The 26,727-nt window shown below is 33.9% G+C and overlaps 1 protein-coding gene across 1 annotated transcript in view; it reads left to right on the top strand.

The window, feature by feature from the left end:
* Positions 1-26,343, top strand: part of LOC133325833 (rhophilin-2-A-like) — a 79,809-nt gene extending 53,466 nt beyond the window's left edge. The window contains exons 4-12 of the mRNA XM_061534553.1: positions 13,849-14,002; positions 15,502-15,643; positions 15,714-16,030; positions 19,631-19,775; positions 20,622-20,893; positions 24,711-24,834; positions 24,904-25,220; positions 25,285-25,437; positions 26,143-26,343. Of these exons, the coding sequence (XP_061390537.1) occupies positions 13,849-14,002; positions 15,502-15,643; positions 15,714-16,030; positions 19,631-19,775; positions 20,622-20,893; positions 24,711-24,834; positions 24,904-25,220; positions 25,285-25,437; positions 26,143-26,343 (1,825 nt within the window). The remainder of the gene's footprint in view (positions 1-13,848; positions 14,003-15,501; positions 15,644-15,713; positions 16,031-19,630; positions 19,776-20,621; positions 20,894-24,710; positions 24,835-24,903; positions 25,221-25,284; positions 25,438-26,142) is intronic.
* Positions 26,344-26,727: the final 384 nt, after the last annotated feature.

Below are 26,727 nucleotides of genomic sequence, written 5' to 3'. Positions count from 1 at the left end.
CTATATATGACAAATCTAAACCTGTCAAAGATCTTTTATTTATCGAAGGCCAATAGAAGAAGTTCATAGAAAACCAGTAAGAAAAGTAGTAAAGTCGGACTGGCCGACTATATGATTGTGTGCGGGTCGGGCAATCTTTGGGTCTTTAGTGCACAATTTAAATTAAATCGGAGGAAAGTATATATTGGTGCCATATCTAAATCTGAACCGATTTTCACTTAGCACACATCTTTCTGGACCCAATTCAGCACCCTATGCCAAATTTCGTGCAACTCGAATGATATATAAAGACTATGGAGACCCATTTATCTTAAATCGGACGCATATATATATGGGAGCTATATATAAATCTGACCCGATTTTCTCGAAACTTGGCACACGTCATTCTTGACCTAATTCAGTACTTTATGCCATATTTCGTGCAAATCGAAAGTTATATAGGATCTTTAGTGCACCATTTACCTTAAATCGGACGAAACTATATATGGGATCTATATCTAAATTTGAACCGATTTTCACGAAACTTGGCATATATCATTCTGGACTTAATTCAGTACTCTGTGCCAAATTTCGTGTAAATCGAATGATATATAGGGACATTGGGCACCATTTTACTATATCTAAATCTGAACCGATTTTTCCCAATTCCAATAGGGTTCTTCCTTGGGCCAAATAAGTGACTTCCGATATTCCAATTCTTCAACCTGAGAGTATATAGTTTGATATTTTGTTTTCCTCTGTATAGCAATTTACCATGACATTTTCCTCAAATAAATGGCCCGATCGATCGATTGGAATTGAATATCTACTACTTCAGTGGACAAAAATGTTTAATATAGATCCAAGCATTGTCATAATATGTTGAAGGATCCATATTTTGACATCGTCCGCTATATGAAGGAGCCCAATTTTCCAACCTGAGTACTTGACATTTGAAATTTCGTTTAATGTCCACCTCATTGTGAAGGGAATAAAAAGTTCGACCCAGCCGAACTTCGCAACGTTATTTTCTATTATTATTGTCGAAAGTTTTGTATGTTTACTCTTATTCTATTTTTGTATGTCACTGAAAGTCACGGGGCCAAGCCTTTTCCCATTTTCCCTCCCAAACAGTTTCCCTTTTGTTTCCAAATCAAATGCTTTTATTTTCATTCTGATTTTTGTAATTACATCAAAATACATTTGTAATTGTTTTGAATTTAGCAAAAAATAACAACAATTTATTTAAATTTGTTTTGATTTTTTTTTCTATTTTTCGACGTTCTGGTCAGGTGATTTTCAGTTTGCAAATAAGCGTAACATTTTACCAAGTTGAGTTTTCGATTTTCGGCGTTGGGGAAATTCAAAACAAATTAAAATTATAAAAATACAGTGGATGGGTATAATCAATCTTGATCGCCTATATAATATTCTATATTTCGAATGATACCAAGTCGTGGACCACACATAAAATAAAAACTATTTGTCATGGGTCCCATCGGATTTGACCATAGATATTATTCGGATCTGTAAGAATGCAATATTATACGGAAATTCTTCTTGAGTTGTATTAGGAATTTTCTAATTATTTCACTGTAATGAACTCGTTATAAGTATCCCATCTCAACGTCATGCCCCTGTCCCCAAAATCTCCTTAACCACTCAATTGTCGAATTCAAAAATTAAAACGCATTTTCTTCACAATATATACCTACATACATACATACATACATATTTTATATTCCAAATGTAAACAGTAGCCAACCAATTTCCAATGCCACATTTGACACATTTGTCACGTCTAGACCATTGACAACAAATTGTTTATAAATTAAACAAATTATTTGTTTATATAGAACAATATCAGATTGGAAAAAATTTTACGTGTTTATATTTTTTGGCTATTGAGGCATGACAAATAATATTTACCTTCCTCTCTTGCCTCATCGACAAAATACACATTTTATTTGCATTAACACAAATATTTTACCTACTCTTCCTTCCTTCCTTCCATCCCGATCGCACACAAAACACGCCTTAGATTTGTCGTTTTTGATAAACACAGAAATAAGTACAGAAATGTGAGCCAATTTTCGTTTTTTGGCTAATGACAAATAAATTATGGGTCATAATGGATTCATGAATCGTGAGGTCATGAAGTGTATATGTTTTTGTTGTATGTGAGACCAATTTAAGGTTTTGTTTTTTTGCTATTCTAATTGTTGCCTAATCACATGAAATAATTGTTCGATTTTATTTGGGGAAAAACATTTATGGCAGGATGGCGTAAACAAAGGAAAATGGATTAGTAAAAATATTTTCTAATAGATGGGATAAATGGGTGTAATTTCTAAAAATATAGACCTCGTTTATTTATTTCACACATTTCTTTATAAGAAAATAGTAATCCTTATACAACGAGGAAAACTTAATGGATTATCGACTAAATTGTGGACCTTCAGCTATATTTTTCTATACCATGTTTGTGACCCAGTTTTACTTTGATTTCAAGAGTTGCTTTACAATACAATGGTATTGGCCCATTATTGGCGTTTTAAAGTGTTTTATCCGAATTTTCCAACCGAAGTGAATGAAATTCTGGAAGCCCAAATTACTTGCCGAGGACAATTTTCAGTAAAGGTCCATATTTTGACGTAAACTCCATATACATAAGTCCCGTTCAATTTTAAAGTTCGTAACCTCATCATTTAGGATTTTAAAGGTCATGGCCCCATTTTTTCAACTGAAGAGTCTCTAATGTGGACTTTCGGGTCCTCATAGGGTAATATACCTCTTTAGAGAATATTTTATTTAATTTTTTGTATACCGTCCATCATAGGGTGGAGTTTATATTGAATTTGTCATTTCGTTTGCAACATATGGAAATATTCACCTAAGACCCTATAATGTTACATATATTTGATCAAAATAAAATTCTATGTCGATTTAGCCATGTCCGTTTGTATAACTATACGTCCGTCTATTAAAATCACGATATAGCTCGGAATATTTAAGATAAAGTTTTGCACTTACATGTCTACTACCCCTAGGATGTTTGGTATTGAAAATGGGATATATCGATCCAAGTTTTAGTATAGCCCCTATATAACGGTACCTCCCATTATTCGGTATTTTTGTGACATTTTTGGACACGTTTTTTAATCGAATTGGCTGTAATTTGGTACTTTGGCATATCGCGCCTCTGATAAAGGTCCTAAACAATTACAGGTATCGTAAAAAGTTCCTCCCGACGAAACTTAAAGACATTTTTATTAAGGATACGTAAATCGACTTTCGATTAATCGACGTTTGGTATTGAAGAGTCTAAAAGTTTTGATCTGTGAGGAAATCGCAAAGTCGACTTTCGATCTTCTTCATAAATACTCGATATATTATCTCAAAGTCTAGAACTTTATTTTATCTGTTGGCAACAATTAGTCGGTAAAAGTCGAAAATAGACTTTGACTTTTTGCTGTGCACAACTCCATAGCCTCAGAGCGTATTCCTACGGATAATTCCATTGTTGAATTTGTTTGTGTCAAAATAAATTATTTAAATAATATAATAGTTCTAACATGTTCATATATTGCTCCAAATTCTGAAGTAGACATTTACCTAATGCATTCTCAATTAATAAAACAAGTTTCAGACTTACAAACCTCTAAATTTGATTTGATTTGGCTTGGTGACTTCAATTTGCCTCATATAAAATGGATTCCAGGTGAGAATAACATTGACTATTTGCCAGTTTTGTCAACAACCTCGGCACCAGGTATGGATACCTTTTGGGACACCCTATATGATCGATGTTTGCTTCAAATAAATAATGTAAGAAACACCAAAAACAGAATTCTCGATCTTGTTTTTTCTTCCTTCCCAAACATATCATTATGTAGATGTTCACCCTTTGTAGAACCTGAAGATAAACATCATGCAACATTATGTGAAAGATCATGCAACATTATGCGAAAGATCGAAAAGTCGACTTTTTAGACAAAGGCAAAAATCGACTTTTTGGTCAACGGCAAAAATTCTAAAAGTCGAATTTTGCGCTCGACTACGTATTCCTAGTTTTTAATTGCTTCATTTTAAGTACAATCGAAGTGGTTTCAATGCATCATCGGCAGAAATTATGTATATATGACCTCCCAAAAATACCTTTGGATTGCTTTTTGTTACTTCGAACCAGAAAATAATAAAGTTTTATTTTCGGAAATAGATTCAAATATGAATCAGTCCAACTTATATAGCTTCCATGCATAACATTTTTATTTGCAATTCTGAATCACTTCTGAAAATTCAGTGAACCCATATTCCCACGAACTCCCCTGGAGGTACAAAACTTGTATAATAGCAAATAATAATGATTAGAACTTTATAAGAACTCAATTTCATTTCTACTTAATTTTAAGCAATGATATTGCAAAATATGAGCAAAAATTAAGAACTTCTTCTATTGCCTGAGCTTGCCCTCAAGTCGTTCTCAAACCTATATTTGAAATTGTGACAACTCATTGTCAAAGATTAAGACAATTTCATTAAGTATAAAATATAGAAAATTAAGAACCATTTCCAAAATAAATACAATTATCTAAACATTGATGCCCCCACTGATGATAAGCCTAGCTAGAGGTTCCATTACCCTGATTGCCTATTTTCTTTGATTATGGAGTAATTTTAAAGTTATCTTCGTCTAACTATTTTCTTTAGTAGTGTAGAGAGAGAGGAGGCAATCAAATTGTTTGATTAAATTTAAAACCTCTTCAGTTGTTAAAGAATTACAGGTAAGCCTCATTGTAATCGATTTTTGTTTGCTACGAATTTCAATTTATAGAAGCTACGAAATTTAATTTGTAGCTCTCATATAAGGCATTTACATCACATTTTCCATAATAGCCATAATGCGGCCTTCTTATGTATATACAAAAAAACCTTCTTCGCAGAAAAAATTATGGTCTAGGTTCATTGTCTTTGTAGTTGTGTAAAAATCTCTGCAGAAAATATTCAATATAGATCCATGTTTTTACATAGCAGCCTTTAGTTTAAAATGAGGTCTCATTTTCCAACCGAATATGTAGTTATGATGTGACACTTCTTTGCAGACAATTTTTTGGTCCTAGGTTTATTTGCAGGAAATATTCAATATAGATCCAGGTTTTAACATAGCCTTCTTCAATTGTCCGCCTTTTTGGTGCATAATAATATTCAGTACAAATCGATTCGCAAACAATTTTCTTTATAGGTGTAAGTTTTGATTTAGTCTCCGATATTAAGGCGACTGCCTGTTCCTGTTTTGATAGAGACCTCATATTAACGCCCTGCTACATTTCAGGCATTTTGATGGTGCTAGGAGCGATATGTATTAGCAGAAATTGGAATTGTTATCTTATTAAGGTCCATTTCTTCTTAGGTACTTTTATGGTCCAATGTGCAACCTAATAATAATGATTAGTGTTCAGACAGTGTTGCCAATATTCGGATTTGCATTTTATGAATGCAATTCATACAACTTTAAATACTAGCTTCTTATCAGAGAGAGAGAGAGAGCAAAAAATACTTTTGAGTTGTGTTTGGTAGTGTTGGCGGGGTTTGGCGCAAAGTAGAACGAAATATGAAAATAGTTTTTATATTATTGAAATGTTTACATTTTTTGAAAAAAAATTATGACTTGTTCGTGATTATAAGAATTCGTGATGGGATAATGTTTTGACATAGACCAACCAAACCATTTTCATGGCCCTCGAAGAATAACTGGTTTCTTGTCAGAGAAGGGCGAAAATAACAACTTTGGAGTTGTGTTCGATGGTGATGGCGGATTATCTATGGCACAGTTTTGTAGTTTCGATATCATATCAACACTTATTTGTTATATTGTATTTGGCATTTATATCAAAATAATTTGGAAAGTATATATGCGAATTTTATAACACTGACACTGTTACCGGCCTCTGCATTAGATAACAGTGTCCGAAATAAAGAAACAATGGAATTTAGTGGACAAACAAACGGTTACCAAACTAACAACCGGTACCAAAAGAAAACAGAGCCGAACAATCATTTATTTTTGTCAAAAGAGAGAGAGTGAGAGAGAGATAATGAGTGCAAGTAGTGGTAAAGTAGAGCGAAGTGTGAACATAGATTTTAAATAGTGGTTTTTTAAATAGTGGTTTTTCATGATTAGAAGAAACTTTATTCGTATTCGAAGCGAGGTACAATATAGAAAAATTAAACAATGAATAAAATTATGAAAATATTCATTAAATTTATTTTCTGTGTATTCGATAATTTCAATATGGGCTAAAGGTTTGACACAGACCCCACATAAAACAACCAACCAATTTCCATGGCTCTCGGAGCTTTTCCCACCCATTTGATCATAGCCATCCATTTGAAGATCCCATCCCTTTTAATATACAATTTGTAATATACGTATATATGTCTTAGACATATTCTCCTACCAAAGTGCCTGTAATTTGTCATTGCCTCTTCTTGGTGGGAGAAAAATTTCTTAGCAGAAACTTCTTAAAATCGGTCCATGTTTTGACATGCTACTACATAAAGGTCCCACCCCTATAATTTATAAGTGGCTGTAATTTGGCATTTTGCTGCGTGAAAACTTCTTCAAAGAAAATTTTCATGTTTGGACAAAGTTTCGGCATATCGAAGGACTTCCCGGATTTTTCAACCTTTTTCTGTTATTTTGATGGTGTTAGTTCTACATAAATCTATGTGGCTGTTATTTGACATTCCAAGTTCTTGGTTCGTGAAAAACTTCTTCCCAGAAATAGGGATAAGTAAATCGATTTTAGACTATTCGATTCGAGGATATCGCAAACTCGACTTTCGTTTTTCCTCATTAATACTTAGTTTACTGTCACAAAGCCTAAATTTTCCAAAAATTACATATGCCAGAACTTTATTTTGTCTGTTGCAAACAATTCATGTAAAGAGTCGAAAATCGATTTTGATCAGGTCGACGTCGAAAGATCAAAAAGTCAACCTTTAAGTCAGAGAAAAAAAAAAATCTAAAAGTCTAAATAAAGGTTCCAGTATATTAAAATTCATAAATTTCCGAATTGAGGTTCAGAATGTCAGAAATTTACAATGGTATAGCCTTCATAGAAAGATCCCGACCAATTTTAGGTATTTCCATTGCCCCCCGTATAACTTAGAACTATTTAGGTCAAATGTAATATTAAGAAAAAAATCCGTAAAATTGAGGCCCAACTGTATTACTACCAACCAAAAGAGAGCTCAAATAAAAATCCCACGTAAATCCGTTGTGTGTAAAAGAAAAAGACGAGCAACAGACAAACAAAAACACCAAAAAATATTACTGCAAAAAATCCCGCCTATGGCTACATTCTTCTTCGACTTCTCTCTCGTCATGAATGATAACTCAATGACTGGGATGTTTTGTTTGTGTGTGAGCCGCCAGACAATGAGCGGCTCCATAGAGATTTTCCATAAAAAAACACATGGGTGACATTTCTTTCTTTATTTTCTACATCGATCATCAACAACATTCTTTGCGATAACGTGGGGGAAGGGTGCCCCTGTGATGTGACAGAAACCGTTCATTGATGCCCTCAAACCTATAAACACAACTATTGTTCATAATTCTGTAGTATTCTTCTTCTTCTTCTTGCTGTTCGTCTTCGGTTTATTGTTATTGCCGTTGTTGTTGTTGGATTATTATAACGCATTTAATGATTTGCGTGAAATTGTTGCTTCCCAAATTTGGGTTAGGAGGTTAAAGTTGATGACAAACAAAAAAACGACTTTGGAGAAGAAGAAAAAAACACAACGGTAAGAATTATTGTTATTATTTGTCGTCGTTGTTTTTTTCGTTTCATTACATGGTAAATTGCATTATGACGTTATTATTTTTTCTGAGTTTTTTCCGATTTTTGCTAATAATAAATATGAAACCATAAGGTCGGAACGACAAGAACGACAACAGTAACCAGAAAATATTAAACAAATGATATGTTCAAACACACGACAAGAGCTAAAATAAAGACCGTCTGTCAGTCAGCCAGCCAGCCTACTGTTCTTAATTTGCTATTAAACACTGCTATTTCTCGACATACTTTCCATGCCATTATCGAAGTGCAGAGGCGGTCTTATAGCAATTCATATGAATTTTTCGTTAAACATGCCTACATTAAGTTTTTGTGTAAATAATAATTTTATATATTGAAATATTTATGTAGTAATGAAATTTGTAAGTTTTTACTGTGAGTCACACAAATTTTGAAAATATTTAGATCTGAAGAAGAAATAGTTAATACATCACTCCTAATATGCAGTACAAAATATATCTCTTAGCCTCGGAATATGTTTTCTTTTGAACAAATTATTTTATTAGGATTATTTTCTCGAAGCCTACATACATATACCAATCTATTTATTTATTTTTATACCCTACACAACTATGTTATCAGGGTATTATAGCTTTGTGCAGCCCTAAAAGTTTGTAACGCCGCGAAATATTGGTCCTAGACCCATCTTTAAGTATACCGATCGTCATATCTCGACTAGCTGAGTCGATTTAGACATGTGTGTCCGTCCGTCCGTCTGTCCATTATAATTTATAAACACGATACAGACCACAGTTATGGACCAATCTTCACGAAATTTTGCATGTAGAATGGGTTCTGGCCAATGAAGACCCCTATTGTTTTTGGAAAAGATCGGTTAATATTTAGGGGATGAAATGGACCAAAAATTTTATTTTTGTCTGATTTTCTGGTCGCTCCAGAGGCCGCAATTATGGCCCTAACTTCGCGAATTTTTACAGGGAGAAGGGGATCGGGCCAAAGAATAAGCATGACTGTTTTGATAAAGATTGGTCAATATTTAGCGGTTCAAATGGATCTCGACTTTTTTGTGAAAAATGACAAAATTTGTATTCTATGGCGTATATATTTGCCCCTGAAGGACCTAGACCCAAAAGTTGATAGTAAGTTCAAGAGGAGTGGTTGACCTTTAAATTGATACCAATGATATGGTCGTATGTACACAGATGTGGGAGCTACACTTAAATATTTACAGGTGCTTACGTATTCAGACATTATTTAGTAATCCAAAACCACCTAGAGGGCGGAAATATAGCGTTGATCGCTTTGAAAATTTCCATGAGATTCCAGTTATGCTCAAGGACAACGCCTATAAATTTCTGCGATGATCACATAATAATTTTGGGATGAAGTGGACCGAAAACTTAAGATTTTGTGTTTTTTTTAGTCGATCTATAGGCCACAATTGAAAGCCCAACATCACAACATAACCCACGGCAAAAAGAATCTGGACAAGTATAGCCCTCTTCTACTGAATATTAGTATTATTTGTTGACCTTTAGTCAGGTTTCAAGAGGGTGCAAATAACGCTAAGTTAGATTTTCGTGGAAGTTGTGTAGGGTATTATATTATCGGCCCCGTCCGACTATACTGCTCCGCTCACTGGTTTATTTATTTATTTTTTGAAGATGAGACACAGACCAACTCGCTGAAGGCAGGGTGCGAAAAATGATTAAAATACGCTCTTTCTCACGAATGCTCAGGGGCGAGAATTTGGATGTTTTCAATTTATCGCGAATGATAAAGTTACGAAGAATGACCAAGCATTTGCAATCTTTCGCGAATGTTCGCATTGTACGAAAAATTCGCGAACAATAAAATTTCGCTGCAAGCGTCGTCGATTCATTCTTTCGCGAGCATTCTTTGCAGAAGAACATTCTTTTGAAAAACTCAAAAAACAAATGTTCGCGAATGCTCGCGAGCACTGTTAAAAACAACAACAAACAAAAAATATCATACAAAAGTAAGCAGAAAGTGTGTGGAATAACAAAACACATGTCCAACAACTATTGAGTTCACGAACGTTTATTGTTATTGTTGTTGCCGTTTTGAGCATTCGCGAGAATTCGGGAATGTTGGTTTTCATTCGAGAGAGAATGTCAGAAAGAATTTCAACCACCAAACGAAACGAACGAACGTTGTTGTGTGCTCTCACTCGTTTGGGTGTGCGAACATTCTTTGGCGAATGCTCGTTTGGTAAAGAATTTATCGCCATAAATTCATTCGTAAAATGAACACATAACGAAAAGAATGTATTTTGAATCATTCGCGAGCGAATTTTTGCGCACCCTGGATCATTGGCTCATTTTAAAGTCACTATAATTTGGCATTCGGGGCTGTGGGTATGTAAGCAACTTCTTTGCAGAAAATTTTCCATATTAATTCACGTTTTGGTATAGCCCAAACCCCCCAACTAACGATCCTGCCATTTTTTCGATATCCAGATACATTTTTCAATTGAATTGGATTGTGGAAAGCATATTTACTGAAAGTTGTCGACATCTGTTCATGTTTTCACCTAGTCTCCATATGAAGGTCAGACACCACTTTAAGATATTTTTATGATTCCAGGCCCATTTTCCCAAGGACATTCTAAACATTCTAAATTCTTGATAGATAATGTTTAATATGGATCCAGTTTTTTGTATAGTCCCCCCATATAAGGATATTTATATATTTTCCGCATTTTGATTTTTTGCCGCATTTTACAATCAAAGTAACGGAATATCGAGTAAACATCCTCTTTGGGGAGCATTTTCAATATAAATCCCAAAATTAAGGTACCACCCCATTTTCGGTATTTTAAAGATTTATAGTTGCATTTTTTGAACCATAGTGTCTATAATTTGACATTTCGTTTTCTCGAAGGGCTAAAAACTACTGGCAATTTACTATTTACGTTTATGTATTGACGTAGTCCTCGATCTTATTATTATATAATATTTTGTCTTATTCCCTTAAAACAATGGAGGTCAAATTAAAGTATCTTGATGATTCCGGACACTTTTTTAATCGAAGAAGCTGTACATTGGCATTTAATTTTCTCAGAGGTTCTTTGTTGATAACAAAAACTCATTGTCAAAGTAAGTTCTAGGTATTTTAATGGTCCTTTAAACATTTCCCAACCTATGTAGCTCTAATTTGGCTAACTGGAGTTTTGGAACACAAAAAAGACCTTTTCAAAAAAATATTCAATATAGGTTCATATTTTGACACGAAAATTCCGCAACTTATTAGTTATTTTTTCCAGTCAAAGTATTTCGTTTTCTCTGTGAATAAAGAACTTCCTGGCAGATAATTTACAATATAGGTGCCGATCAATTTTTATACCATCAGCCTTATGTCTAAAGAGTTTATATATACTTCGATACGGCAAAAATGTGCCTCATCGAAAGATTAGTTTTACCCCCAATGTTTCTTTGGACTAAATCCGTTTCAGACAACTTGGAGTCAATTTACAAATGTCCCGCTGTCTGTCTGTTCGGCTGTACGCATGATAACTCTGGAAGAGAGTAACCGAATTCATTCAAAATTTGCATATCGTAAAATGCTTAAATACTTAGATCAAGTTCGAAGATAGGGAATATAGGTCCCATACTTCTGGTACTTCCCTTACAACATTTTCAAAATTTACAGAAAAATATCTCTTGACGATTTGAACAAAACGTTGCACAACTTAATATTTTAACCATGACTGCATAATGTCGAAAGAACGAACGGAATATCCAATTTCATCGACAAATTGTATATCATAATATGTTTATCTTATCTAGATTATGTCCGAAGATATTACTCGCTTGTCCACTTCTTCTTATCCTCCCCCACAAAGAGTCAACATTTTAAAACTTTTGCTTCCCACATGAAGAAAACGGAATATCCAATTTCATTGAAACTTTGCTCATCGTAATACCTAGATTATAACCAAAAATGGGAACCACCGCCATTCGTTTTCATGCTAATGGTGGAGCAGGGACCCTACGTCTGCCCGATCGACACTAAATTTAACAGTCGTTACCGAATTGAGGCTAGAATGTAGTCTGTCAAGTGTTTATTTAATTGTGTGAACAAAGTACAGGTCGCATTTATTACCTGATTTGGATGAAATTTGGCATAGGTCACTTATTTGGCCCAAGGACAAACCCTATTGAAATTGGGAAAAATCGGTTCAGATTTAGATATACCTCCCATATATATTTTCGTCCGATTTAAGGTAAATGGTGCACCAAAGTCCCTATATATCTCTTGATTTGCACGAAATTTTGCACAGCGTAATGAACTAGGTCTAGAATGATATGTGTTAAGTTTCCTGAAAATCGGTTCAGGTTTAGATATAGCTCCAATATATATTATAGTCCGATTTAAAGTAAATGGTGCACCAAAGTCCCTATATATCTTTCGATTTGCACGAAATTTGGCACAGTGTAATGTATTAGGTCTAGAATGAAGTGTGTTAAGTTTCCTGAAAATCGGTTCAGATTTACATATAGCTCCCATATATAGTTTCGTACGATTTTATGTAAATGGAGCATTAAAGATTCAAATTTAGGCCAAAGGGAGAAAACATTTTGCACAGCGTACTGAAGTATGTCCAAATTTATGTATGCGAAGTTTTGTTGAAATCTGTTCAGATTTAGATATAGCTCCCATATATAGTTTCCTCCAATTGTATGTAAATGTTGCACCATACTATAGATGTTTGTCCGATTGAGACAACATTTTGCACAGAGTTCTGAATCAGGTCTAGATTGATGCATGTCGAGTGTCGAGATAAATTTTGTGTGTTCATTTATATATAGATCTTTTACATATTTTGCTCGATGATTGACACACAATTTTTCATAAATATCAGATTGGTACCCAAAGTGGTGAAGGGTATCATATAGTCGGTCCCTCCGACTTTTGAGCTTTTCTTAATGGTTTTTCTTTTGGAACCGCATTTTATTTATTTTCTATCGCCATGACATTATTCCCTTCTTTTCGGCTTAAATAAATGTTCCGATTATTTGACAATGACTTGCCACTTCAGCTACTGAGGCTGGGAATGATTTTAGGGCAAATACAATTAACAGAAAAAGTTCTTAATATTATTTTTCTTATGGCACTAATTTTGCAATATCATTGATTGAAATTGAGAGGTAATGAAATAATTACGATTTTTGGAAAAAAATATATATTTTCAATTTTGTGCAATTGTTTTTATTAGCGAACAAAACTTATAAATAAATATGAAATTTTGAAGAAGCTCTTCTAAGGGAATTGAGTACATATGTAAATAGACTAAGGGACCATAGTCGATTTTTTTTAATAAAAATTTATTTTGTATAGAATTTAGTTCTCCATTTTTTTAATATTATTCCAAAAAGGTGCCCAACATGCGAACATCTCTGCTAACTACAAATATTATTTTTAATATCCTCCTTCTTAATAATTTCTTCTAAAAAAAAATCTATTCGAAAAATTCCTCAACTGTCTAACAGCACACATTCTTAGTAAACTGAAAATGTATGGCTGTCACTACTTAGCTAACATCTTTATAAATCAGCAATGAAATTTATTTCATGCTAATTCAAATGTGAACAAACAAAAAAAAAAACGACAAGAACAACATCTACTACTATTCCGACTTCTGAAAACAATGATACAACAACGATACGATAACAAATTCCCAGTAATTAGTCGCAATTTTATGCTTCAAGAACAAATTATGACAGCTATAAATTTTTAGTTGTTTTTTTTTTTTTCTTCAAACTTTACGCTCATCAGTCATAGAAAAAGTATTTTATTTATATAGATAGATATGCAATTTAATTAGTAACTATATTATATTCCGTTATATTATGGAATTTTATATAAATATTAATTAAATTACACATTCTTCTCTTCTCTCTCGTAACAAGTAGCATTACATTTTTATTTGTTTTATTTTATATATAAATATATATTTATATGTATTTTTGTTTATTAATAATTTTCTTCTTTTATTCCCCTTTTTTATTCTCCATTCCAGTCAAGATGGTGTTATGCCCATGATCCCCCTAGGTTTAAAAGAAACAAAAGAAATTGATTTTATGGAACCGTTTTCCGATTTTATACTTGAACACTATAGCGAGGAACCATCACAGTATGCGGATGCTATTGCCGATATTACCGATACTAGACAGGTAAGTTATAATAATAAATTTTAATTTTATATAGGCCGACTATATGATGCCCTTCACCACTTTGGGTATATTCTACATATGTATCCTAATAGATGTCGATCTTTATCTATAATTTAACTGACTAACTCCAACACACGCTACTGGGTATGCTTCACTGTTTAAAATGTAATATCAATCGGCACCCATTGATTATTTGGTGTACAATCAACATGAATAGGTCGAAATTATATATGGAAGCAATGCTATATCTAAATCTGAACCGATTTCAAGAAAACTTGCCCGAGATTAATTTATATTAATTTCAGTACGTTCTGTCAATCGGCCTAGCTATAGGTCGTTAGTGCACCATTTACTTAAAATCTGACGAAAGTATATATAAGAGCTATATGTAAATCTGAACCAAGTACAAGAAAACTTGACACACAAAAGGTTATAGTAACTTCTATAGAATAGAATAGATTGTACAAAATTGTGTGCCGGTCGGAAAAACTTTTGGTCTTTAGTGCACAATTTACATTAAATCGGACGAAAATATATATTGGAACTATATCTAAATCTAAACCGATTTTCACGAAACTTAACCCACATATCATTCTAGATTTTATTCAGTAAACTATGCAAAATTTCGTTCAAATCGAAAGATGTATAGGGACTTTGGTACACTATTTACCTTAAATCGGACCAAAATATATATAGGAGCTATATCTAAATCTGAACCGATTTTCACGAAACTTTACACACATCACTCCAGACGCATTTCAGTACACAATGCCAAATTTCGTGCAAATCGAAAGATATATAGGGATTTTGGTACACCATTTACCTTAAATCGGACGAAAATACATATGGGAGCTATATCTAAATCTGAACCGATTTTCACGAAACTTAACACATATCATTCTAGACTTTATTCAGTACACTATGCCAAATTTCGCGCAAATCGAAAGATTTATAGGGACATTGGTGCACCATTTTCATTAAATCGGGCGAAAATATATATGGAAGCTATATCTAAATCTGAAGCGATTTTTCCCAATAAGGTTCGTCCTTGGGCCAAACAAATGAGCTGTGCCAAATTTCATTCAATTCGGATCATAAATGCGACGTGTACTTTGTTTAACATGGACAACCGGACGGACGGACGTGCATAAATCGACTCAGAAAGAGGTTCTTTGCATATTCTCAAAAGGAACCATGGGTCTATCTCGATTATTTTTGCCTGTTACAAACATATGCACAAAAAAATAATACCCTGTACCATAGCCTGGCGAAGGGTATATTCTTCAGAACAAAAATCTTTTTTCGATTCTGCTTCCTTAAACAATCCACTATAATGATACTGAAGTCCTTCACGCCTCTTTTGGTCCTTATTTAAAAAAACCCACCCCTCTTTTGGTCCTTAGAAAAATATTCTTTAAAAAATCCACGCCTTTTTTGGTCCTTAGAAAAAAATTTAAAACTTGTCCTTTACTGATTTTCTTTTCATATTTTCTTTCCAGGCATCCAAAACCCCCTCACGCGACAGCCAGGGTGTCGCTCTACTCTTTCGCTACTACAATCTATTGTATTACGTTGAAAGACGTTTCTTTCCACCAGATCGTAATCTGGGTGTATATTTCGAGTGGTATGATTCCTTGACAGGTAAGTGTACCCTAATATCGCCACTCCTTTCCTTCGATTTTCATTAATTTTTAATTTCACTTTCTTTTAGGTGTACCATCTTGCCAACGCACCATTGCCTTCGAAAAGGCCTGTACATTATTTAATTTGGGTGCTATTTACACACAAATCGGTGCTCGCCACGATCGTACAACTGAAAAGGGTCTGGATGCCGCTGTGGATAGTTTTCTCCGGGCCGCCGGTATTTTCCGTCATATTTACGACACCTTTACCAATGCGCCGTCAATGGATCTGAAACCGCAGGTGTTGGATGTTTTAGTTTCGTTAATGTTGTCACAAGCACGCGAATGTCTGTTCGAGAAGCTGCAATTGCAGATCGAGTCATTGGGTATTAAGGATTCAAGTCATGTAAGTAAAAAAAGGAAAAAAATGAAATTTTGAAATTTTATTTCCAAGTAAAAATATCCAAAAAAAGACTTAAGAAACGAACATGGCAACAATATTTTCAAAGAGGAGATATTATAAGAAGGTCTTTAGAGGTTTATTCCAGAATCGACCTCTTTAAATATTAGATCCTTATTATAAGACCGTGGTACCTTTCGCATTCCTTAGCTCTTAATTTTAAATCTTCTTTTCACATCTAACCACATGAAACAAAAGACTTAAGCAACAAACTTGATGTAATAGATAACAATCTCTATAAACAAAAGACTTAAGAAACGAACATTCTGTCGCACTCAAACTAAAAACTACTGTAGATCATGATAACTTCTCATCGCTTCCTTTCTTCTTTTTAGAAGAGGTGATAGAAATCTGTCAACTTTTCTTTCCAAGGCTCCACAAAAAAATCGTTAATTAAAAACCATATTTCAAATCTCTTACATGCCACCTCTTGAACACACACCTACCATTACACATCATATTTAGACACATATATCTTCCTTCTATTCATTTTTGTTTTCTTTTGCAAAAATAATGAACTTCAAAATCCCTTCAAAGCGAAATTGTTTGTAACTTCACAAAAAATCTGCAATTATTTCCCTCCCCCCTCCGTCCCAAGTTTCTAGAGTATCAAACAAAAGAGGCCAACACATTTTTCAATACTTTTGTTTTGTGCCGCCTGTCAATCATCTGCCTTTGGGTGAAAGCAAACAGGCAGCTTTAATATACGGCTATTGCATAATTCTTCCGTGGCGCTGACTTTCTTGCATATGGCCACAATGCGAATACGACGAAGACAATGCGAATTGGTGAACGCCTTTAAAAAAGTAGCCATCCAAACAACATTGAATTGCATAAAACTTGGCAATGTAATTTAATATCTTTTTCTATATTGGCAGGGGCCACAGTAAATCGAGGGAAAATTGGAAAATAATAAACATTACAATCTTGCGAAATAATATTTCAGATGAAAATTCACGATTTGAGCCAACATCATGTGATAGTCCTTGAAAAAATATTCTTTAAAAAATCCACGCCTTGTGATAGTCCTTGAAAAATATTCTTTAAAAAATCCACGCCTTATGATAGTCCTTGAAAAAATGTTCTTTAAAAAATCCACGCCTTGTGATAGTCCTTGAAAAAATATTCTTTAAAAAATCCACGCCTTGTGATAGTCCTTGAAAAAATATTCTTTAAAAAATCCACGCCTTGTGATAGTCCTTGAAAAAATATTCTTTAAAAAATCCACGCCTTGTGATAGTCCTTGAAAAAATATTCTTTAAAAAATCCACGCCTTGTGATAGTCCTTGAAAAAATATTCTTTAAAAAATCCACGCCTTGTGATAGTCCTTGAAAAAATATTCTTTAAAAAATCCACGCTTGTGATAGTCCTTGAAAAAATATTCTTTAAAAAATCCACGCCTTGTGATAGTCCTTGAAAAAATATTCTTTAAAAAATCCACGCCTTGTGATAGTCCTTGAAAAAATATTCTTTAAAAAATCCACGCCTTGTGATAGTCCTTGAAAAAATATTCTTTAATAAATCCACGCCTTGTGATAGTCCTTGAAAAAATATTCTTTAATAAATCCACGCCTTGTGATAGTCCTTGAAAAAATATTCTTTAATAAATCCACGCCTTGTGATAGTCCTTGAAAAAATATTCTTTAAAAAATCCACGCCTTGTGATAGTCCTTGAAAAAATATTCTTTAAAAAATCCACGCCTTGTGATAGTCCTTGAAAAAATATTCTTTAAAAAATCCACGCCTTGTGATAGTCCTTGAAAAAATATTCTTTAATGAATCCACGCCTTGTGATAGTCCTAGAAAAAATATTCTTTAATAAATCCACGCCTTGTGATAGTCCTTGAAAATATATTCTTTAATAAATCCACGCCTTGTGATAGTCCTTGAAAAAATATTCTTTAATAAATCCACGCCTTGTGATAGTCCTTGAAAAAATATTCTTTAATAAATCCACGCCTTGTGATAGTCCTTGAAAAAATATTCTTTAATAAATCCACGCCTTGTGATAGTCCTTGAAAAAATATTCTTTAAAAAATCCACGCCTTGTGATAGTCCTTGAAAAAATATTCTTTAAAAAATCCACGCCTTGTGATAGTCCTTGAAAAAATATTCTTTAAAAAATCCACGCCTTGTGATAGTCCTTGAAAAAATATTCTTTAAAAAATCCACGCCTTGTGATAGTCCTTGAAAAAATATTCTTTAAAAAATCCACGCCTTGTGATAGTCCTTGAAAAAATATTCTTTAAAAAATCCACGCCTTGTGATAGTCCTTGAAAAAGTATTCTTTAAAAAATCCACGCCTTGTGATAGTCCTTGAAAAAATATTCTTTAAACAATCCACGCCTTGTGGTAGTCCTTATAAAAACAATTTTCCTTGAAATTCCTCCTTTATAAAGTTCGTTTCTTAAGTCTTTTGATTTAAACCATCTTTTTATGCCCTTCGCCACACTGTAGTACAGGGTATTATTTCTTTGTGCATATGTTTGTAACAGGCAAAAGGAAACGAGATAGACGCATGGTTCCTTTTGAGAATATGCATAGAATCACTAAGTCCGTCCGTCCGTCTGTCCATGTTAAATTGTAAACAAAGTACAGGTCGCATTTATGATCCGAATTGGATGGAAGTTGGCATAGGTCACTTATTTGGCCTAAGGACGAACCCTATTGAAATTGGGAAAATCGTTTCAGATTTAGATAAAGCTCCCATATATAGTTTCGTCCGATTTTCAGTAAATGGTGTACCAATGTCCCTATATATCATTCGATTTGCATGAAATTTGGCACAGCGTACTGAATTAAGTCTAGAATGATGTATGCTAAGTTTCGTGAAAATCGGTCCAGATTTATATATAGCTCCCATATATATTTTCATCCGATTTAAGGTAATTGGTGCATCAAAGCCCCTTCGATTTGCACGAAATTTGGCATAGCGTACTGAATTGCGTCTATAATAATGTACGCTAAGTTTCATGAAAATCGGTTCAGATTTTGATATAGCTCCCATATATAGTTTCGTCCGATTTTAGGTAATTGGTGCACCAAAGTCCCTGGAAATCTTTTCATTTGCACGAATTTTGGCATATCGTACTGAATTAAGTCTAGAACGATTTGCGCAAAGTTTCGTGAAAATCGGTTCAGTTTTAGATATAGCATCCATATATATTTTCGTCCGATTTTATGTAATTGGTGCATCAAAGCCCCTTGCACAAATTTTGATATAGGGTACAGAATTAAGTCTAGAATGACGTTGCTAAGCTTCGTGAAAAGATCCATAGCTAGGCCGATTGACACTACGTACTGAAGTAATATAATTTAGTCTCTGGAAAGTTTCCCTGAAATCGGTACAGATATAGATATATATATATATATATATATAACGCGTCGTCTGTTAGGATACATATGTAGCACATTCCCAAAGTGGTGAAGGGTATCATATAGTCGGCCCAGTCCGTCTTTACTACTTTCCTTAGTGGTTGTATTTTCAGTTACTTTTTATTTTTTTCTATTTATTTATTATTATTTATTTATTTTTTTTTTTGCAGCTCTTCAAAGATTTAGCTGGCGAAGCAGCACAATTAACCCATGAGTACAATGAAATGCACAAAAACATACAATTGAATGATACCCATACATATTTACCCGAATGTTGGGCTGGTCTAGTGCCACTCAAAGCCGAATACTATAAAGGTGAGTAGTCGTCAGCATTATTTTCATTATGATTAATTGAAAGGTGAAAAATATGGCAAACCGGCATGATCATGTTTTTTTTTCTAATAATTATAAAATGAGCAAAAAAAATTATTGAAGAAGAATATCCGAAGTGGAAAATCAAGTTTCGAAGAACAATTTTGTTTATAAGTTACAAAATAGCAATTGTTGTAGTTCCACTCAATACGGACTGTAATGGATGAATGAATCGATAAGTGTGTGGAGTATCTTCTGTATTTTGTGTTTTGGCCTTTTAAATATCATCCTCATGGTGGCGCATCATGACGTCTTCTCATTTATTGTTTGTGTGGTGCCATTTTTTTTTTATTTTTTTATTCTTCTCTTGTTTTCCTACTCTGCTTGTGAACAATCAATAATATATGCCACCAACCCAATACCATGCACAAACAATTTTTTTTTGTTATTTCTCGCCTAGCTTCTTTGAAACAAAAGAAATCTTCTTCGTCTTCTTCGTGCGTTAAAGCTTCTATTGTATACAGCTCCAATGAAACTGAAATGTTTCGAACATAGCTTCCTCTAGCCAAACAACAGCCATTCTATACACAACACAACAAATCTGAGAATATGAATTATTAGTAAAATTATTTTTTATAGACCATTCATTGAACGACAAACTTCTTCTTCTTCTGCTTCCTTATTTCATATTTCACACACAGCTCGAACAACACTCAACTCCGCTACTCAGGCCTTAGCTATTATTTCTCATAGTATTCTTCAATTGTTTTTTTTTTATTTTTCATTCATTCTCATTGTGTTACCTTTGTTGCTCATCTTCTTTTTCCCTCTTCTTTCTTTTATTTACAGCCGTCTCCCATCATTATGAGGCCCGCAGCATAGATGCCAGCGCTGACAAAGCTTCCCTGAGTACCAAAAAAAGTCAAGCCACCTCGAACGAATCGTTTATTGGTAATGCGCGGGAGGCATTGCGCATGGCTGCGGCAGCCGCGGCCGCCGCCGCAGATGACAACGATGAGGAGTGCACCAGTTTGGCAGCATTAAAACGTGCCCATTTAAATGAAGCCTTGGCTAGTCATGAAGAAACCCAACGTCTGCAGCGTATGTGTCGTTATTTAAAGGTGAGTCAGTCAGTCGATCAGATGGCATACTAAATGGCAGCAGAGTACAAAGTCGAATAGGATGGAAAAACCTCAAAATATTTAACTAAAATAGTAAAATAGGCAATATTTCATATTTTGGAGTAATAACAGGAATGTGATTCATTTAATAATTTGGGATGGCAGGATATTTGAAAGAATATTTTTAAAAGTCTTCAGGGCAATAATCGTATATTTTTATACCCTACACAACTATGTTGTCAGGATATTATAGCTTTGTGCAGCCCCAAGAGTTTGTAACGCCGCGAAATATTGGTCCTAGACCCACAATTAAGTATACCGATCGTCTTATCTCGACTAGCTCGATCGAGTCGATCTGGACACGTGTGTCCGTCCATCCGTATGTCCATTATAATTTGTAAACACGATACAGACCACAGTTATGGACCAATCTTCACAAAATTTTGCATGTAGGGTGGGTTCTGGCCAATGAAAACCCTTATAGCTTATGGTAAAGATCGTTTTATATTTAGGGGATGAAAAGGACCAAATACTTAATTTTTGTCGTTTCTTCTGGTCGCTCCATAGACCGCAATTATGGCTCAATCATGGACAAGGGGATTGGATAAGCATGCCTGTTTTGATAAAGAATTGTCATTATTTGGCGGGTCAAATTGACCCTGACTTTTGTGTGAAAAGTTACAAAATTTGTATTCTATGGAGTATATATTTACTCCTGAAGGACATAGACCCAAGAAGTTGACAGTATATCCAAGAGTGGTGGTTGACCTTTAAATTGATACCAATTATATTGTCTTATGTACTCGGATGTGAGAGTTGCACTCAAATATATACAGGTGCATACTTCAGATATTATTTAGTAGCCCATTACCAAACTAGAGGGAGGAAATATAGCGCTGTTCGCTTTGAAATTTTCCATGAGGTTCCAGTTATGGTCGGAAAATATGCCATTGTAAGCAAAAGGTGCTGTTGAACTCTAATCGGGCAAGAGAGTGCAAATATCAAGAAATATTGCCCATACTCGGAAGAAAATGTGCAGAAAGTAAAGGTTACGTTGTACTTGTGTAGGATATCGTATGGTCGGCACGCCCGACTATACTGCTCTGCTCACTGGTTTTTTTATATTCCCAGATAATTAGGACCAGGTTTGGTTTCAGATAATTTGGACCCGATTTACAAATGTCTGTCTGTCCGGCATATGCACACGATAACTCTCGAAGGAGGTAACCGATTTCATCCCAACTTTTCCACATGGTAATATTTCTTCCAAACTTAATTGAAGTTCGATGATAATAATTTAGATATAATAATTATTATAATATCATCCGATTTGAGCCAAACTTAATATATATGGGTGCTATATACAAAAATATATAAAATCCGATTTTCTCGAAATTTGGCACACGTCATTCTAGACTCAATTGAGAACACCATGCAAAATTTCGCTCATATCTAGAGATATATAGGGTCTTTGGAGCCCCATTTACCTTAAATCGGACAAAACGATATATGGGAACTATATCTAAATCTGAACCGATTTTCACGAAACTTAACCCACATCATTCTAGACCTAATTCATTACGATGTGCCAAATTTCGTGCAAATCGAGAGATATATAGGGACTTTGGTGCACCATTTACATTAAATCGGACGAAAATATATATGGGAGCTATATATATATATCTGAACCGATTTTCACGAAACTTAACACACATTATTCTAGACGTTATTCATTACGCTGTGCCAAATTTCGTGCAAATCGAAAGATATATAGAGACTTTGGTGCACCATTTACATTAAATCGGACGAAACTATATATGGGAGCTATATCTTAATCTGAACCGATTTTCAGGAAACTTAACACACATCATTCTAGACCTAATTCATTACGTTGTGCCAAATTTCGTGAAAATCGAAGGATATATAGGGACTTTGGTGCACCATTTACATAAAATCGAACGAAAATATATATGGGAGCTATATCTAAATCTGAACCGATTTTCACGAAACTTAGAATACATCATTCTGATTCTAATTCAGAACTTTATGCCAACTTTCATGCAAATCGAAAGATATATAGGGACTTTGGTGTCCTATTTACCTTATATCGGACGAAACTATACACGGAAGCTATATCTAAATTCGAACCGATTTTCTCGAAATTTGGCACACGTCATTCTAGGCTCAATTGAGAACACCATGCAAATTTTCGCGCATATCTAGAGATATATAGGGTCTTTGGAGGCCCATTTACCTTAAATCGGACAGAACGATATATGGGAGCTATATCTAAATCTGAACCGATTTTCTCGAAACTTGGCATACATCATTCTATCCTCAATTCAGTACCCTATGCCACATTTCGTGCATATTGAAAGATATGTAGGCACTTTGGTGTCCCATTTACTATAAATTGAACGAAAATTTATATGGGTGCTACATATAAATCTGACCCGATTTTCTCGAAATTTGACACACGTCATTCTAGGCTCAATTGAGAACACCATGCGCATATCTAGAGATATATAGGGTCTTTGGAGGCCCATTTACCTTAAATCGGACAAAACGATATATGGGAGCTATAACTAAATTTGAACCGATTTTCTCGAAACTTGACATACATCATTCTATCCTCAATTCAGAATAAATTTAAAAAAAATGTATTTAATAATCCTCGATTGTAGCTCTGCTTTACCTTGCTTAAATATTCACGCTTCAAATTATAAATTATACGTCGACGAAAAAATATTGCCCAAAAAACCCACGCTTGCGCCTCTGCAATGCCTTTAAAAATTATTCCTTAAAAAATCCACACTTGTAGCTCTGGAAGCAATCAAAAATTTTTTTCTTAAAACGTCCACGTTTGTAGCCCTGATGCACTTCAATAAATATTTCTAAACATCCACGCATGTACCTCTGGAAGGCCTTTTAAAATTATTCCTAAAAATGGCCTTAAAAGGAGAACCTAGAGGCTCTGCAGAACTTCTGTGGCTATATATATTTTTTAATTTACATACTAGTAGCTCTGGAGGACCTTTAAAGCAGGCTTGTAGTTATGGAAGCTCTGGCAGAAATTAAAAAAAAAATGTCTTAAAAAATCCTCGCTTGTAGCTCTAAAAGACCCTGCTTATAGCTGTGGAAGACCTTCAGTGTTACAAAAACCTTCGCTTTAATTCTCTAGACGTTCAAAACGTATTCTTTAATTGAAAATTGTGGCTCGGAAAGACCTTACCTTAAAATAGCTCGGGATAATTCTCAAAAAAATCTATAAAATCCATAGGAAATCTTTCTTTAAAAATTCCACGCATGGAGTTCGGAAACATATCTTATGAATTGTTTGTACAAAAAATAATATGTTGGTGATGGCAATGGGTGTATTATTGTTGTTGTTATGTCTGAGAGGCCATTTATGGAATCAGCATCATGACCATATTTATCATTAGCTGCTAAACGTTTTACCTCGCTTGCTACCACATTACAAATTTCCAAGTGTTGCAACAGCCATGCACAAGAGCACACATATGTGCGACAACAATGTTGTCATACCTTTTCGTTACAACGACTTTGCGTGGTCCACAAATTGCAAATTTTTTTGCGCAGACACATCTAAGCAAAAACCAGCACAAAGAAGCAGCTGCCACAAATGTATCATCATTTGCGAAGTGCATTTGGGTGTTTTCTCCTAGGTTGTTTGATCTGCCATAAATGGTGTTAAGTCTTCATTGGCACTATTTTAAAGTTATGGAGGAGTAGTTTTATACCTAATAACAATTCATTTACATTAAATATATTTTTTTTCTATTATTTTTATTTTCAGAATAAAACATCTTTAACACAAGTCATTAAGGAAGCCCAATACAAAACCCAAGATGAATTGGAAAAATTCAGCGTAGAAATGCCAGAAAATGAAATCGATGATTTAATCGAAGTTCAAATTGAAGGTGAGTATAGAAATAAAATTAAAATTTTAAAAATAAAAATTAATTTTTCTTTTTTGTTTTCATTTCCAGCCTGCTCCAAATTCACCCTCTCCCTAACCGGTCCCGACTTTACATCGTACAAAGTTGAAGATCCCTTCAAGCGATTGGGTCCAATTGCCATTTTTTCTGCCCGACGTCATTGGACCGCACCGCGTTGTGTACGTCTACAAAAGGGTTCGGCCATCTATCATGATGGTACCCATTACCATTGTCATTGTCCATCGCCGGCTGATGGCCATGAAGTGGGTTGTAGTTTGTACAAGGAAGAAATTGAAAGTTTCGGTTTTCATGTGCAGGGTGATGCTCCCGTGATGATTGCCCATGTGGAAATTAATTCATTGGCAGATGTGAGTTTTGGGTAATTCTAAAAATGTTTTTATTTGAAATTAATTTGTATTATTTTGATTCCAGTTGGGTGGCATTAAGGAGGGTGATTTTATTGTAGAAATTGCCGGCATCGATGTCAAATGGTATCTACATCAACAGGTGGTGCGCCTGATACAATCGTGTGGTTCTACATTGGAGCTGAAAGTTATAACGCCAATGGATAGAAATTATTTGAAGGTAAATACAGTAGTCCTTAAAAATATTTTTTTACAATCCAGGCCTTGTGGTAGTCCTTAAAAAATATTTTTTTTTTAATCCAGGCCTTGTAAAAATATTCTTTAAAAATATTTTTGTTTTAAATCTAGGCCTTGAAAAACATTCTTTAAAAAATATTTTTTAAATCCAGGCCTTGAAAAAATATTCTTAAAAAAATCCACGCCTTGTGGTAGTCCTTGAAAAAATATTCTTTAAAAAATCCACGCCTTGTGTTAGTCCTTGAAAAAATATTCTTTAAAAAATCCACGACTTGTGTTAGTCCTTGAAAAAATATTCTTTAAAAAATCCACGCCTTGTGTTAGTCCTTGAAAAAATATTCTTTAAAAAATCCACGCCTTGTGTTAGTCCTTGAAAAAATATTCTTTAAAAAATCCACGCCTTGTGTTATTCCTTGAAAAAATATTCTTTAAAAAATCCACGCCTTGTGGTAGTCCTTGAAAAAATATTCTTTAAAAAATCCACGCCTTGTGGTAGTCCTTGAAAAAATATTCTTTAAAAAATCCACGCCTTGTGGTAGTTCTTGAAAAAATATTCTTTAAAAAATCCACGCCTTGTGGTAGTCCTTGAAGAAATATTCTTTACAAAATCCACGCCTTGTGGTAGTCCTTGAAAAAATATTCTTTAAAAAATCCGATTACTAATTCTGTTTCCTTTCTTTTCTTCTAGCCATTATCATCAAAGGGTTCCATTTCAACATTATCTGCGGCTAGCTCCTCTGGTGTCTCATCGGGATCGTCCAGTCCCACAGGAACAACAACCAAACCCAAAATACGTTGCAAGTCTACATCTAAACCCTTGCTGGGTAGTATTTCATCGAGTTCATGGAATCCATTTCGGCGTACTCCCAGTTTAGCAAAAATATTTTAATTAAAAAAAATTAATTCAAATAACAATAACAAAAAATTCAAGACATCAGTGGCCATTATTTTTTTTATAAAACAAGACAAAACAAAAACAGAAATGAAAAACAATATTATTAATTAAATTAATAATAATTATTATTTATATAGAACAAAAACCATATATATAACTTTAGTATTAAGCTTAAAGGCACACAGTTTTTTAACGAAAAACAATTTTTTTTCAAAATACAAAATTTTTCTTTTAATTGGGCTATAAGGAAAAATATTAATATTTTGAATTAAAATATTGTAAATGATGAAAATGAAAAAATTTAAATTTATTTTTTAAAATAAAATTAACTAACATTGGAATTTTATATAAGGACTATATTTATTTTTTTAAATTTTA

The sequence above is a fragment of the Musca vetustissima genome, unplaced genomic scaffold (assembly GCF_032173495.1).
Source record: "Musca vetustissima isolate MV318-11 ecotype Yass unplaced genomic scaffold, APGP_CSIRO_Mvet_v1 utg8224, whole genome shotgun sequence".
NCBI classification, from domain to species: domain Eukaryota; kingdom Metazoa; phylum Arthropoda; class Insecta; order Diptera; family Muscidae; genus Musca; species Musca vetustissima.
Note: the sequence above shows the minus strand (reverse complement) of the source record. Positions and strands in the feature narration are given on the sequence as shown.